The sequence below is a fragment of the Phoxinus phoxinus genome, assembly GCF_949152265.1.
Source record: "Phoxinus phoxinus genome assembly, chromosome: 1".
NCBI classification, from domain to species: Eukaryota; Metazoa; Chordata; class Actinopteri; order Cypriniformes; family Leuciscidae; genus Phoxinus; species Phoxinus phoxinus.
In genome coordinates, this window is record NC_136876.1 from 38,640,058 (window position 1) to 38,657,864 (window position 17,807).

At 38.7% G+C, this 17,807-nt stretch overlaps 1 protein-coding gene across 1 annotated transcript in view; it reads right to left on the reverse strand.

Annotated features, from left to right (window-relative positions):
* Positions 1-8,714: 8,714 nt before the first annotated feature.
* ntn1b (netrin 1b) overlaps positions 8,715-17,807 on the reverse strand; it is a 70,319-nt gene continuing 61,226 nt past the window's right edge. The window contains exon 7 of the mRNA XM_079628523.1: positions 8,715-11,029. Within this exon, the coding sequence (XP_079484649.1) occupies positions 10,704-11,029 (326 nt within the window). The 3' untranslated portion in view covers positions 8,715-10,703. The remainder of the gene's footprint in view (positions 11,030-17,807) is intronic.

Sequence of the window (17,807 nt, forward strand, 5' to 3'; positions counted from 1 at the left end):
AAACTTTTAGCCTTTTATGTTCAAACTGGAGTCAGACAATGATGGAGAGATTTAAGAAGAAGTGACAATATGTAGAAGCAACAGGACATTTCTGAATGGTTAGTTGATGAAATATTCTAGTCATTGATTAGCATATTCTGTCTTGATAATCTATAAATCGCGTTCCCGGGGGCGATGTTTATGTAAATTTTAGGGTTAGTGATGTCACTAACCTGGGAGGAATCTCTTGTAGTCCCTATACCAGCTGTTTGTATTCCTTAAACTATTTCTTTAAAAGAAAATATCTCCCTTTGCTTTGAACTTTGAGCGTTGTAACTTTGCAGATGTTGCTTATGCTCAAATAGCAACACTACACACCAACTAAAGATAAAAAAGTGAAATCATAATCAACCACCCCTTTAAGAATTCATTATTAAAACGCTCTTGTGTGTAGAACTAATTTCTTACTAAACCTAAAATTTTACTAAATTTTTACTAAAATTCTTACTAAAAAGATCAGAGAGAGAGAGAGAGAGAGAAAGAGAGAGAGAGAGAGAGAGAGAGAGAGAGAGAGAGAGCATGTGAATTACCTAAGTGTGTCTCTCAACATTGTTTAGCAGCCACAGCATCTCTAATAATAGCGAAACTGTACGTTTATCTTCTCCAAGAACAGTGCTGTTATTACCTCGCTAGTGAGAAATGTCTATTTTACTGACAAAATCATTAGAACAGCGCTGACAACACTTTTCTGTGCAAATGTGTGTCCGTACTGTATGTGTGTGTGCGTGTTTGAGTGGGAGAGTGGGAGAAAGATAGTAGGCTATGTGCTTTCCGTACAAAAACATGGAAATAATTTGTCGTTTTTATCTTATTGTTTACTACATTTATTTGGTTGGTCAGTGTTACTGTGGGTTTTGGTTCTTTTGCTGTTGCTATCTGTAAAGACCTTTGAAATAAGTGATGTGGAACTGTAATGTGGTCAAGACCTGCCTGGAACTAGCTGAGCTTTTCCCTGAAAATAATTGCACACCTTAGAACGTTTGTCAGCCAATCAGATTCAAGCATTCAACAGCCCTGTAGTATAAATGTGCCATAATTACAGTTTTGTCAGTTATGTATTATTGACCCTTCGCAGGGAGCTTGATTGACAGGTGATCTGACCAATCATACTTCGCCATCCGCCATTTTGTCCGACAAAGCAGTCAGGCGAGTTAGTAGATTAACATGGGAGGATTTTAACTTGAAAAACGTGTACTGACGCCTTTCCGCGGTTAAAACAACATTCCTTGTTCATTCATGTTTATTTGATGCAATAAATAAACTAGGAGGAAGAGATGATCGGTTCACGAGCAGCTTTAACTGATGCTCTACAGCGATCTGACAGACACATTAAAGAGCAACAAAATGGTATTTATTGTTTAAATTTTTTTTTAAAAATGACCAAATTTGAAAGGTGAGACTTAATATGTTTAATAACAAAAGTAACCGAAAAGTCTGGTCTGTCAGCGCATTTTCAATGTCCGCTCTGCTCCGCGATGTATTTTTCACTGCGTGAGAACATGGTGTGGCGAGAGAGAGGGGGGGGGGGGGGGGGGGGGGGTCTCTTCACGAACGGTCAATTGCCCTTAAACGATGTGATATGTCATGTTGTAAATTCCAATTCACCATTTTGTAGCAACAGTAGTGGGTTTGCCACTGTTATGAAATTATAAGGCAAAGATATTGATATATGACTGATAACTAGTACATCAATAGATACATACAGTATATCAATATTTACATGTTAATTCTCATAACTGTGACATGACATCTCATAATTGTGACTTGTTTACTATAATAACAGTTTTAGCCTACATTCTGGTTGAAAATGGCAATTAGAATTATTTTCAGTAACTGAGAAATCACACTACGTGATCTCTAAAGTCTTAAAAAAGGAATCCAATCAAAAGTATGTTGCATCCAACTCGTGCTTTCAATCAGGTGGAAATGACAAAAAAAAAATATTATTATTATTTTCACTCTGAGGTTAAACAGTCTTCCCTAAATTTAAATGTATAAAGTGTATACTTTTGGGGGTTTTTAGCACCGACACTTAAGATTGTATATTGCGGCCGGGAATGTGAAGAGCACATCTTAGTTGTCGTCGCACTGGCGAAACAAGAGCATCGAGCTCACACACCTGCCTTTGCCCTTTCTTGAAAGCGTGTGAATGAAAATTAAGAGTGCTTGAGCATTATAGCCAATTGTCTTTTTCGTTGTTTACTTGCAGCTGGCGGGAGCATAGCTATATCCCAGGGAATGGCTGACATATATAACATACAGGTCCTGAGGGCCAAGTGGCTTAATCCTGTATGGAAATGTTAATGAGATAAAAGCAACCCAACCTCACATTCCTGTGCACGGTGAGGAATCCCAGCCACTCTTATGCGCATAAGAGGCGGCTTTGTGCCCGTGTCTCGTAAGCCAGAAATTAGTACTGAAAGAGAGGGGGAAATGGAGAGAATGAGTGAAAGGAATAAGGGAAAAGGACAGAGAGAAATGCCAAGGGCGTAGGTGTCAAACACTTGGGCCCCTATTTTGTGTGCATGTGTATGTGTGGCTGGGTGAAGCGCTTGATATTGAGCACCTCTTTGAATCCTGCTCTGATTTGGACTCCATTAAGGCGCCTGGGCATTTGTTTCTCATGGAGCAATTCTCAAAGGCTTTGGGCCATTCTGTGAAAACGATGTGAGAGAAGAGAGAGCGAGAGACGGGGAGAATTAGAGGGGTGGGAGAAGGAGAACTGGGAAGTGCACATGCTCAATGTGTATTCGCTTTGTTTCCAAACTGGCAACAAGAAAACGCTGAACCCTGATGCTCACGAGACAAGACACCAGAAAAGCATTGCGACTGTTTGGTTTGTTTTTTAAATGAACATTTGTATGGGGTTTAAAGAGGGTTGATGGCCTGCTTCTGCCTTACATGAGTATATATGCTGGGGTGAATTAGGGTAATCTGGAACATTATTGAATAAAAAGTCAATAATAGGTTAAAAGTGCAAAACGTCCCAGCCAGGTATAACCTTAATTCCTCTTGTAGTACCGTGTAATATAGATTTCTGTGTCATGACTCATAAAAATGAATAATTTGATTTTGGGAAACGTATACTTCTCTACATTCAAAATGTGATATATGACTTTTTGCTCAGCTAAATTTCAGAAAAAAAACATGCCATCCTTATATTGAGGTGAAGAAATTGCAACCGATGTCCGTTTTGTGAACGAATCATTCTTTGGAGACGATTCTTGCCGATGAACGGACTGAACCCATTCACAAGTAGTCTCGCGTAGCCAGACCTTCAGACTGACGGCTGAAGGTCTGGAATTCATAGCACCTTTCTTTGGCCAAGGCCCGCCCATAAGGCAGTTTGACCGACATGTCAAACAACCAATTACAGTTCGTTTCCTTCAGCGTCACGTTTCGGGAGTGGAAATGTCCCCACAACAACAGACCGGCGAGCAACAAGTCTCCACTAAGTGCCTCAAACAAAACTCCTGGACATCTCTTAAAGAGTCTATGCCGTGAACCTCGCATACTTTTGAGAATCATACGTTTAGCTGATCTTGATAAATGCTCATTGTCACTCATGTAAACACAACAGTTTTTCTTCAGTTTTTCCCGCGCCCCCCGGAAATCCGATAAAATTCAACCAATCAGATGACGACATTCCTGAAGTGTTTCCAGATAAGTGTACTATATGCATCAGACGTTTAGCCAACGTTCCGTGTTCGTGACGTCTGAGGCTGAGACTAATTCACAAGTAGCATTGAATGATTCATTTGTGAATCCGACTGATTCGATTGTAGCAGCTACTGATTCCATCAACTCACTGATTCAGTGATCCAGTTGGAGCGAGTCAACAAATGCAAGAATCGGGAGTCATACAGTATTATCCTCACAGCTCAAGTATAACAGGACGTTTGAGTTAATATCTCTAGCTGTCTTAAATGAACATGAAGAATTAGGAAAGAAAGCGGATGTGTATCAGTATATTGGATCTGTGCATTGGATTTTAAAGTGAGAGCACAATAAACTGCTGATGCTGTCTGTGTCATTAATGTTAATCAATCCGTTTTGGAAGTAACACAATACAAGTAACGTGAGTTAAGTAATCAGATTACTTTTTCATGTAACTAGTAAAGTAACGCCTTACTTTGACAGAATATCTTTCTCAAATAAGTACTTTGTTTTCCCATTTATGGACTGACAGCTTTCCTGTCCCCATGTTGAGAGAACATGTGCCCCTGTTTGCACTGTGTGAACATGATGTGTTATTGTAGTTCTAGACTAATGTGAACATGCATTTACTCATCTCACTCAAATTGAATAAAAACAGAAAAATATATATTTTTTTATATAACATATTTTTATTTAACTAATCTTCTATCGCCTTACAACCCATCATGCTCTTTAAAGGGGTCATGACATGTTTTTTTTTTTTTATTATTATTATGTTCCCTTAGGTGCAATTATAGTATTACTATAGTTTTTTTTACAAAAAAACTTTTAAAATGTAGTGATTTATGACCTTTTCCCACCCAGTTTCTCATCCTCTGATTCAAACAGTCTGTTTTGGGGGTGTTTCCCCTTTAAGAGTTCAGTGTTAACGCCCACTGTTATGATTGGCTAACGTCAGTACCTATGCATCAATTATTAACGCCCCCAGCCAGAACATTTGCGGATTCGGCGCAACTGTTTAGTAGCGGGTGATGCATGCGAAGCGATGGCTCTTGCAATGATAAAACCTTATATGTTTGAGCCGGAATCAGAGGAAAATGAACGATCACGACAACAACGAAGACTGGATCAGCCCGTGTCCACATGGAAAGTGAAACTATTTTGAATTAATAAAAAAAGTGTAACCCGAGACACTTGAAAACGGATTATTGTTGCATAATTATGCTAACAGTTTAACATTATTTAACTAATTCCAATGAAATGATAGGGTGTACCACGGACAAAAATGCATGCACAGGCCATCTTTGAAGATGCAGCATTGATAAAGGCAACATTTTTAATTTTCTATCACATGTAGGCCTACTAGAAAGGCGACATATTTTCAAGATTCTCTTATACAAATGTGTTTATATTAGCCAGTGATAAAAAGTAAGTTTGCGTCGTCGTTGTTGAGCCCAGAATAGTCGGCACGGACTTATCTTTGAGCAACAGTTTTCTGGCAAAGCCAGCATCATATTGGGATTTGTTCTCAAAACAGTCATCCTTAAAATGTAACGTTATAGAACAAACGCTTAAATTAACACTGCCGTGACTGGGACGTCAAAAAATAAAGTGCATCCATTTTTCCCTGACGACTGGATCTTTCGCAGCGTATTCAAAGATGTTGTTTGTCCACAGCCAGGAACAGCACATCTGCGGCATCGTCATTTCCCTGTACACAGAGCAGACCCACTCGCTGTCCGTCGACTGAACACTTGTGAGGCGCGCGGCGCGCGGGCGCGACAATGATACGAGATGAGCGTAGTTGTCTTGCGCTTAAAGCGTAGTTGTCTTGTTCTGGAGGCGGTCATATGCAAACGCTGGTACGTCACTTCGTACCGTGACGTCACTTCTTACCATGGATCCAGAACGAGCTGTATTTAGAGCTTGATTAAATAAATGATTCGTTTATAATGGGGAGGACGTCTTAAGCTATGAAACTTGCAGGACGTTTTAATGGTACAAAGACCTCTTATATACCAAAAGATCAAGGCAAATTTGGTTTCTCATGTCATGACCCCTTTAAGGTCACAAAACTCTGGGCTTTTGATAGTACCTAGAATATCTAAGGGGGAGCGTTTTCACATCTGGCTCCTTAACTCTGGAATAGCCTTCCTGATAATATTCAGGGCTCAGACTCACTCTCCAAGTTTAAATCAAGATTAAAGACGCGTCTCTTTAGCCTAGCATTCATATAATCTCCTAACCTTATACGGCTATATTAGATCAAATGCACATGATTATCTTTGATTTATGTTATGAACAGAAGCTACGCTAATTATTTTCTATTTGCTTCTCTGTTTTATCCTGGGATGCCCATCCTGAGGTAACTAGAGTGTTTGTCAGCTCCAGTTTGGATCCATGAAGACATCAGATGCCCAACACCTGTGAAGAGACGGTCCCAACCCCCGCGAAGACCTCAGATGACCTCAAACTCTGAATCAACATGCACCAATGCTTTATTTTCTAAATGTCACAATCATTTGTTAACAAACAAGTATTCATTACTTCAATGAGCTCATTGTATCTGCATTAAATTTCTACATTGTTTAAATTAATACATCTTCAGCTAACTGGGATTTTGTATATGTACATTTCTGAAATACATACCTTAGACAGTTACCTGATAACATAACTATTACTCTATATTGTAATATGGACTCATGCACTTTCTGTAAAGCTGCTTTGAAATTAGGTGTATTGTGAAAAGCGCTATACAAATAACATTAATTGAATTACTTATCTTTTAACTTGAGTAACATCCCAGCAGGGTGTCTGTACAAGTATTTTGAAATTGTGCCGTTTTGGTTGCGCAAAATAGGGGATTATCACGCTTCCGGGTTTCATGGGCGGGATTTTTCGACTTTGTGCATGTCCACTCCCGGCGCAGTTCAACAATGGCTGAAATGAAGGCTAGATGTCACTGCTCTGTTCCACTTTGTAAATCGAACAAACAACGCCAACCCTACTTAAAGGACAAGTTCGATATTTTACACTTAAAGCCCTGATGGGTTCAGATCGTTTCTGATGAAATAGAACGGTTAAGATTGAAATTTGGACACATGCTGCTGGCCCGAGAATTTTCGGTTTCTGTGGTAGTTTGCTGAGGCTTAATGCTGCAGATGAAGGTCCAGGAGCCCTTTAGGACCGAGAGAAAAAGGGAATGATTTTTCATAATAGAACATCTGAGATGGAAAAAAACAAATTAAACAATTTTCCTTGAATTGAAAGTGGAATGAATGTGATCTACAGTAAATGGGCAATGTTGACTAACCTCAAGAAGTTTAATGAGGTTTCTTATGGAGTCATTTCCTTCAGAAGCTGAAGCTGAGAAACCCAGAGAAACAGAGTTGATCCGTCCTTCCCGACACAGCACACGTCTGAGGCTCAGCTTACCCATCTGATGCTCTGAGGACAAGATACGCTCTTCGGTGCTTGCGCTGGTGTAGTCGTGCCTTGGGGTGATCTGAATTTGACCTTTTTCAGCCCTACACACACTTGCAGACATTCAGGAAGCCGTTGTTTTAGGAGGTGCCTGATGGCTGTTAACAGAGACACAATGGTGGGAGTGTGTCTAAGATAAATGTTTTGAGAGCAGGCCGGGGAGTTTGCATGTAGCTGCTGCTTCCCTTAGAATATCACCCTAAATTATTGGAAATGCACACTTTCCATTTAGTCATATCTGTTTAAAATGTCACTGTCTCCTCTGTTGCTATTGGTTGTCCTGGCACTGGCTGACGTAATTCTTTAGCAGTATATATATTCAGTATATTCGCATGCATCCACCATATATCCACTTTTTAAAAAAGTTTACTTCTTTGTTAAGAAAAATGCCTTTGTACTTTTATACACCTGCTGTATTGCTCAAATGGATGTTTAGGACAAAAGGCAACTTCCTCCATGCAGGAGATTTCTGAAAATGCCTTAGTTTTCATTTGAATAAGAAGCATCAAGTGCCCACCCTGTTACCAGAGGTCTGTTTTACGTGTTTGATATATCATGGGTTAGTTAAAGCTGAAATACACGGGCCCTGACATTTACATGTTGAAGCCCTTCTGAAAGGCTCTGGTCTTTATTGAGGTCCAGAGAGCCAAAGTAAATGATGATGCAGCTTATCGCGTCTGCTGCTGGGTTTTGTCGCAAAAACAGAACTGTATTTTACTTCCATTTGACATTTATTGTTCACACTAACTCTTCGCTTCGCATTTAACGGGCCCTCATCCGTGCGGCACTTGACACACAGTATTTGGTTGTGTTTAACTTGGCTTACTACTCTGGCTTTCGGAATTGTTACAATTATAATGTATTATTGTTATTTAGTTGGTACCGTTAAACTAGCCTAGAGTGCTCATCTGTGTAGTCTCTTTCTGGCCATGATGGAACAAAATAATATCACTAGGACATTGGAAATTGTATGATATTCTATTACTACTATAAAATAAATAAATAATAAGTATTATTATATAATATATATAATGTGTGTGTGTGTCTGTGTATATATACATTTTATTTATATAAATACACACACACACATATATATATATATATGTGTGTGTGTGTGTGTGTGTGTGTGTGTATTTATTTATTAATCTATTATATTATTTATCATTATAAGTTATATTATAATACATTATATAACAATTTTAATATAACAATAATTACTATAGCAATAATCATTATTATTATTATCAAATTAAAATAATTATTAAATAATTATAGTTTTTAACTACGTTCATCCATATGAAAATGTTGGGGTTTATAAAGTGCAAACCCATTTATAATTATATACAATAACTGCATCTTAGAAATGATTTTTCTACTATCAATGGACATTTTTTTATTACTGTGCCAAATATACAGTTTGCAGAATTATTATTTTTTAAGTGTTCTTTTTTTTTTCATTAGTGGCTTTACACAAAAAAACTGCAATAATATATAAAATATCATATTTGGGACCAAAAATAAACACACAGCCATGTGAGTTCATGTATCATTAAATATGTTCATTTATGAGAATCATAATATATTAGTATGCATTACAGGACAATACACAGCTTTTGCAAAGTACACAGTAAAACATCATATACAGGAGGACCATGAACATTGTAAATGTCTTCATCAAAAAACAAAACAAAAAAAAATCTGTTCAGAGTCATTTTCCAAAATGTCTGGAAAACTGGTCAAAGTCTACTTGTGAGGTCAAGGTGTCTCCAAAGACCTAGACCATCTGTGAGTTTTAATAAACCAAAGTCACTGACTTTCAGTTCATAGTCGCTGTCAGATTCAGATTCAGTGTGTGTGTGTGTGTGTGTGTGTGTGTGTGTGTGCGTGTGTGTGTGTATATTGTCATGTCACATAGACATAGTACATCCCTCTCTCTACACTATCAACTCGTGTAAACAAAGAAAATCTAAAATTGCTTTTCTTATTTTCAGAATATTCATAAAATAAAAAATGGTTAATCGCATGTGAATATAATCTACTAAATATTGTACAAAAAAAAGAAAACTATACAACTATACAAAAAAAAAAACAGTAGAGCATATCACTGTAGTAAAGTACCAGAGCAAAGAAAGGTACCACACAAGTGATAACACAGAAAATTGTTTGTTTCCCTAAATAATAAGAGTCATTTTATCCGATTTATTTTGGTACGATGTAACCTTACGTCTGCATACACTGGTCAGCAGAGCCATGAAGACCATTCAGGCTTGTGTTCATTGTTCTGTTATATCCTCGATCCCTGTAGCACTAAACCTTAGCAATGACTTACAGTATGTCTCAAATTTAGTATCTAGAACATTAAAATGTCATCAAACAAAAGGACATTGAGCTTCTCTGATTTCTCTTAATGATGACAAATCTACTTTTGGGGGAATTTTGTGATTATTGCATTATCAATATCTGAAAAATCTCAGATTTATTCTGTACACTATAACAGGAGTCTGCAGTAAAGAGGGAAATTGTTCATAATGAAAAAAATACACTTTTGTTTTTCAAATCAAAAATCATAAAGTGGTTAAAAAAAATCATACTCTATTTGTATATCTAACCTCATACTACAAATAGTTATGGAACAGAAGGTAGACTTCACACTTTAAAGATCACCACAGTTATCAAAGCATCAAAGGCCAAAAGTATCAGCATAGCTTTTGGCACCAAATAATCCTTAGGGTGTCATGCAATGTTGAACCAATCACAGGTCTTCCAAACAGCAACAGTGAGGTATTGTCAACAGATTTTCTATCTGAGAGGAAGGAATGTAAATCTAATTTTGGCATGTATTGGCTTAACAGATCTTTATAGTTCCCTCATAATCACGTATGCTGCATTCTCATAAAAACTGTACAGTGGGGCCCAAAAATCTGAGAGAGATAATGAAAGTGTTATTTTATTTTCTTTGAAAGAAGAGGAATGTGATTGCAAAATCATCCCAATGAGTCAAATGTGCGCCACAGGTCAAATCATTTTTAATAATACATTTGCAGATTCACGAATATTTTGTCATTTAAATTCTTCTTTGTTTTACATTTCCGCAACTATGCCAAATTCCAGGTTTTAAATCCAGATATTCAATGTGCCTGCAGACTTTTGGACCCCACTTTGAAATGTCGACCGCCGACACCCTTCTTCTGAAGTGAAACGCTCATGTAGATACATTGACTCAGTAGCTTGTTTCTTTTTATATTTTGTGGAAAAAGGCAGAAATCATAAAGGATCACACATAAACGACTTTATATATATGTATACTTAATAGTAGGTGCAAATTCTGCAAAATTGAAGATATGAAAAAATAAAATCTTGATGGGAACAAAACAAAAAAAAAACACTAAACGACGGAAGGCAAAACTGCACAAGTGGTTGTCCTTCACCACAGTTCTGATCAATCTGCTCCGACTTGTAGGTGCTCGGGTCATTATTTTGTCTTTCCTTCTCTCCTGTTCTTCAATCCCTCTATGTTTTCCCCTCTAGCACTTGCCCCTCTTGTCACGCTGCTGGAATTTCCGAAGCCGGCGGGCCCACAGGTCCTTCCACGGGATGAGCAGGCTGCCCTTGTCCGCCACCACGCCGCTTTGACCGCGGGAGTCGTCGTCGCCGCCAGAGCCCATGAGCAGGTACTTCTTCCCGGGTTTAATTTTGTGGCACTTGCAGGCCACGTCTTTAGCGCGGACCCACAGGGGCTGGTCTCCTCTGCGGATGCGGTGTCCGCCCTGCTTATAGACGGATATGATGTTGATAGTGAATTTCCACCATTCGCCCGCCTTGTCTCCTTTTAGTACGTGAACCTGGACCGCTGCGGAGAGAAAGAATCAGATTAACAGATCAGGGAACAGCAAAATGAGGACACTTTTGATTCAGACCCCAAAATATGTCACAGGTCTGTTTTAAATTGGTTTGTGGACAGCAGGGAAAAAATCTAAACATATACAGTATATATATATATTGGGCGGAAACTTATGGAAGCTTGTTTCTGCCACGGAATAAAACATTTTAAAAGATAATTGCGAATTTTCCCTAGAGTCGGCCATTGTAATGAGGGACAAAACACTGGACAAAACTATTTGAGCTTGATTTTGGTCAAATATGAATAATATAATGACCATATAAAGCCACGATATAAACTTTGACAACACAGTGTTTAATAATGTTTAATTAAGTATTTTTCCATTTCCTGAAAAGTATTGGTTTTGGAGATGCAAGGTTTTTGCCCGACAGTATCCATCCGTCCATCCATCCATCTATATATTATATATATATATATATATATATATATATATATATATATATATATATATATATATATATATATATATATATATATATATATATGTATATATATATATATATATATATATATATGTATGTCAGTATAATGCAACGGTATTATAAATAGTCAGATCTTTTTTTATACACCGAGAAATAATAAAATATTTACATTATTTATATATAATATTATTTTTATAATTATTTTAGTTTTTATTATATTAATAGCAAATTATGGTTAGTATATTTAAATATATATTTAATTTAATAAATATATTTAATTTAGAATTTTCCACACACAAAAAAGTTTAACTTTTTAAAAAAGTTTTCTGAGATTAGCAGTTTTGGGACTAGGACGAGTCATTATTTGTTGTCCAATATAAAACCTGGGTCCTGAAGCAGACCCAGTTGAGCCACAGTTACCATAGTATCATTTGGTAATCCACAGTATATTTAAAGTGATGTTTGACCACACTGGAAGTTGCCATAGAAATGCTTTCCTTCCATCTCCTGACACTGATAAAACGGAAAAGATGGAGACCCGCCCATTCCGTTCTCTTCATTATCTTTTGTGTGAAACTTTTAGCTTTTATGTGCCTTTAAGAGAGGGCCAGAATATCACATCCGACGGGCCGAGAACAGCCAGAACAGTTACAATCTAATACTGGTAAACGTTCCCACCCAAAATGGATTTCTGAGGTAGATAAAACAGCCACAGGCGTGATTAGGCTAACACAGCTAACACACAACACAGAGACAAGAGTGGACCTGTCATTTCAACACATCAAACTGAAATGTTCATTAAACGGAAAACAGTAAGACAGATGTACATTGGAAAAACAATAATCTAAGATTATCAGACAAATGTTATTGAATGAGTATACATTAGTCCCTATATCAGTGAAAAGTAATAAGAATTATGTAATCATAGAAAACCTATTTGAAGCTTTACTTGTAAATATGAAGATATGACCCTTGAAATGGGTCATTCCATCGACATTACCTGAGCACTTTTGAAAGTTTTAGGATGTTAAAACAATTGTATTTTAACTTTTGCTTGTTTTCAATTGTTCAAAATCTTAAAACATTTAAAACTTTATTTATTGAAAATTATACCATCATAATAATTTTAGTTTAACTAAAAAAAATTATTATACAATATTATTCTCAGAAGAATCATTCAAAGTCCTAAAATGTTCTTTATTTACAGGTTTAAATGAAGAAGAAAAAATCTGATATGAATGTGTTCTCAGTATTTTTGACACTAGGTATCCGCGGCAATGGAGCAAACATAAAAAGTTCTACATCAGATGTTAACATCCAGCCCATGTGGTAACCGCTAACAAACCCAGTCGGCAGACATCCCCTCGGGTCATGCATTTTAACTATCATCAGACTCGCAGATTGCGAGCTAATCTGTACTTGACATGAAGTGTTTTCACACGGGGAGGACGCCCAGAGGGGGGGAAAGACCTCGATTACGCATTTAGCATGGACCCGGTGTGTAACGGGGAGGCATCGCAGTGCTGCCCTGAAACACTCACACACACCCTGCAGCCAGTAACCCATGAACCAGTGGCACATCATGTTTAAGAAATATGCCATTACAGCATTGTGTGAAAATGACACAGGAAGTGCTCTTTCTTTCCTAGCACTCTTTCTTTGCGCTCTTGAATGTGAACACTCTCTTTAGAGAGGGAGGCAAGGATCGCCCCGATCGCTGAATGGAATGTCCCAATTGAGCAGCGGAGTGGGGGGTGGGGGGGAGGCTGCGAGCAAATTGCACCCAATTTGAGAGAACGCACTCCCACAGCCCCTCCATTCATCGCCTGTGTTTCTCTGGGCCGGAGCCCGCTTCGCCATCCAAATAACAAGAGATAAAAAGAAAAGAAGGGTGTGCGGAGGGTAGCGCGGCTGAGAGAGGAGGGGGGCCACTGTTTATCATCCCAGCCACAGAGAAGTTGCCAGAAGAATTGCGGATGTGTTTCGACCTCATGAGCTATCTGAGCCCGGCCGGCGGTGCGCGGTCCAAGAGCAGCGTGAGAATCCTGCTCCGGGTCTCGCTCTTGACCTGCTCTCGTTTCTTCACAAACCTGACTCAAAATGTGTTGTTGAGCTTATTTAAAAAGGTTGAAAACAGTTGCTTTGACTCATTAGTGGTGTTTGCTAAATTGTGTTCAGCTTGTATTAGAATAGTTTTTTCTGATAAAATTGCCTAAAAAGTTCCATTTAGAAAGTGAGAACTCTATATACCATATACTTAATTGACTCTTTATGGTTGTTCCCTAAACGTAACCACTTGTGGCGGTTTTCCACTGCATGGTACGGTACGGCTCGCTTTAAAGATGAACTGAACTTAAATGGTACCACCTCTGTTGAGGTTCTAAGCGTACCGTACCGATACTAAAATGTGACGTGAAAACACTGCAGATCACTGATTGGTCAGACAGAATCGTCACTACCAGCGTCATTGTATTTGGGCGACACGAGACACCAAACCCGCTAGATTTAAATAGCAAGTAACAGCCACCGATGTAGCACCTGTTTTTAAACTACTTGCTTCACTTGCTTGAAGAAAAAAAGAAAGAAAAAAACTTCCAAAAAAAAAAAGGCTGAATCATGGTCAGTGGACGAAGTGCAGACGTTCCTCTCGTTGGTTGCCGAGGAGCGGATAAACTATAACGATCAGTCTATAATCCCACCCACTTTGCAGAGGTACTAACTTCAGAAGAAAAGCAAACCGAGCTAAAGCGAACCAAGCCGTGCCGTGCCGAGCCGAGCCGTACCACGCAGTGGAAAAGTGAAGCGAACCGCACCGTGCCGAGCCGAACCATACTGACCCGTACCACGCAGTGGAAAAGTGAAGCGAACCGCACCGTGCCGAGCCGAACCGTACCACGCAGTGGAAAAGTGAAGCGAACCGCACCGTGCTGAGCCGAACCGTAGTGACCCGTACCACGCAGTGGAAAAGTGAAGCGAACGGCACCGAGCCGAGCCGTACTGACCCGTAGCACGCAGTGGAAAAATTAAGCGATCCGCACCGTGCTGAGCCAAGCCGTACTGACCACCAGTACCACGCAGTGGAAAAGTGAAGCGAACCGCACCGTGCTGAGCCGAACCGTACTGTCCCGTACCACGCAGTGGAAAAGTGAAGCGAACGCACCGTGCTGAGCCGAACCGTACTGACCCGTACCACGCAGTGGAAAAGTGAAGTGAACCGCACCGTGCTGAGCCGTGCCGAACCGTACTGACCCGTACCACGCAGTGGAAAAGTGAAGCGAACCGCACCGAGCCGAGCCGTACTGACCCGTAGCACGCAGTGGAAAAATGAAGCGATCCGCACCGTGCTGAGCCGAGCCGTACTGACCCGTACCACGCAGTGGAAAAGTGAAGCGAACCGCACCGTGCTGAGCCGAACCGTACTGACCCGTACCACGCAGTGGAAAAGTGAAGCGAACCGCACCGTGCTGAGCCGAACCGAACCGTACTGACCCGTACCACGCAGTGGAAAAGTGAAGCGAACCGCACCGTGCCGAGCCGAACCGAACCGTACTGACCCGTACCACGCAGTGGAAAAGTGAAGCGAACCGCACCGTGCCGAGCCGTACCACGCAGTGGAAAAGTGAAGCGAACCGCACCGTGCCGAGCCGTACCACGCAGTGGAAAAGCGCCATTAGAAACCATCCAGAACACCTTAGCAGCCACATAGCAAAATCCTTGCAACCATTTAGAATATGTTAGCAACCACATAGCATTGTCCTTGTGATCATCTAGAACCAGTGTTGGGAAAGTTATGCATTACAATAACGCGTTACTCCCTAAAAAGTGACACTTTGCGTTTCTTATTTACTTTTTAAGGAAAATAATGCATTTCGTTACTTTTGCATTACTTTTTCTCACCTGGGCTGGACTTGCTTAAGTTAAGGCAAAAGTTAAGGTACTTTGACACCAAAAGTGAAATGAATAAGCCTCAGGCTGAAGGAAATGCATTTTTATGCCTGTACAATAGAGGGCGCAGCTCAAACGAACCTTTCAGCTGTGCTGCCGTTCTGGATCACTGAAGGATAGGAAACAGGAGAAGAAAGTTCAACACTCTTCAGCAAAAAAAAGAAAAAAGAAACACAAATGTGTAACTAAAGTAATTTTTGCTTATAATATGGTTGAATTGGATCGTCGAAGGTCAGCAGCAAAGACGTTGGTTAATTAAGTCAGATTAACATTTTTTATACATTTTTTTACATTTAACAATTGCAGGTTTTCATAATATTCAGAGTTTGAATTTAACTGTTTTTATTCATTTTAAGAAATACTGAATCTGTTAAGTCAGATGAGTGAATGCCTGCTCACATTTACGGTAGTCTGAACCTATACTAACCTACACTAAAAGTAATCTGTTTACGTAGCTTGCATTACTTATTACTTGAAAAAAGTAATTTGATTACGTAACTCGCGTTACTTGTAATGCGTTACTTTACTTGAACAAAATTATCTGATTACATAACTCAGGTTTATTGTAATGCGTTGTTTTACTTGAAAATAAAAGTAATCTGATTACATAACTTGCGTTTCTTGTTATGAGTTACTTGAAAAAAGTCCTTTGATTACATAACTCAAGTTACTTGTAATGTGTCACCCCCAACACTGCCTAGAACACCTTAGGAACCACATAACAACATCCTGGCAACAACCTAATACACCTTAGCAACCACATAACAGCATCCTAGAAACCAGACAGAACACTTTAGCAACCACATACTGTACCAACGTCCTGGCAACTAAACAAATAGGTTAGCAGCAACCACATAGCAGTGTGTGTATTACATTGCATATATTGTATGACTTTCCAACAAACACGAGGAGAACCAACCTAAATGCTTTGTGCTGAAAATATATTAAAAGTGATGTCATTACTGTTTTGTTTTACACATACTGCATAAAGTGAGCTTATATTGAGAGTGTGTTACTATAATATATCAAATATTTCTCTCTCTCTGCACGGCGCTTTAATGCTGTGATCACTGGCACTGGTTTCATCGTACCCTGCCAAACTGGCACATTTCCTGTCTGAATCCAGTACTGAGCCTGAGATACGCCATGCGGGTGGCAAACGCTTTCCAGATTTGTCCAGGTACTAAGAAAGACTATTTTCTGCGGCAAATGAAAGATTGTGTTCATGCGTTAGTAGGACAACTTTGTTTCTGACCATGATGCAGCTATAGAGAGAAAATGGGAAACAGAAAGTAGATATTTTTAGTTGACAGATTCTCCTAGTCAGCAATGAAATTAAAAGAAGAAAAAGAAAGACACCAGTAAACGAAAAATGCGTGTCTCCTTTAGTTTCGGACAATATCTATAGTGTCTCTCAGAGTGCTAATTTACATCAACTAATTTTTAAATATCAGCTCAAACATTTCTCATCACAATCTTTCAAAGTCCTCTTCATAAATGATCCAAATGATGCTATCTAAAAAAAATATGTAATTTTTTTTCTCCTAACATATTTTAGGTTGACAAAGTTTATATAAATTAAATGTTTAAACATTGATTAAAATTAAATAAGACTTAAATTAAAAATAACAGAGAGCTCCAGGAAGTCCTGTGAACTCTGGAAGAGCAATACATATGCAGTTTTGAGATGAATTTGAGCAATAAAATGTTCTTTTTCAAAACATGTAATTTTTCTCGGAATGAATTACTTTGTAATAATTTATATTTGTGAGTAGGTGACAAAAAATGCTTTCACCTGTGGTTTGACATGCCATAGTCCATCTAGCATGACTTTAAACCACATTTTGTTAATTATTTTATAATTATTTTAAGCATGTTGCCTGTATGTAATATTAACTGACTGACTACATGGAATATTTGTATTTGAAAAAATAATTTAAAAATTTATACATATTTTAAAAATAATAAATATATTTGAATCTAAATCTTAACGTTAAGTTAAAACGGTTGACCTGTCTATATTCTTTACAAATGTACTTACTATGTGGCATACAATCCTGACATATCTTGGTGATAACATAGAATAATTGGCTAAACACCACAAGCCAAGATGCACAAGATAAGAATATGTTAAAGTGTCTATAGGGCCTGTTTAATCTGGCAAGTTAAACCCTCTTTTGCATGAGGCCACACGGCACAGGCCAGCAAGACAATCCATCTCCAAAGCTCCATGAGATCGGCTGAATGGGATGAGACCACTTTTATTTTCTTTCATGACAATGCACATAGAAAGAGAGAAAGAAAGGAGTTAGAAGGTAAGGGATTTCTCTCCAGATTGAGAGAGGGAGAGAAATGAATTT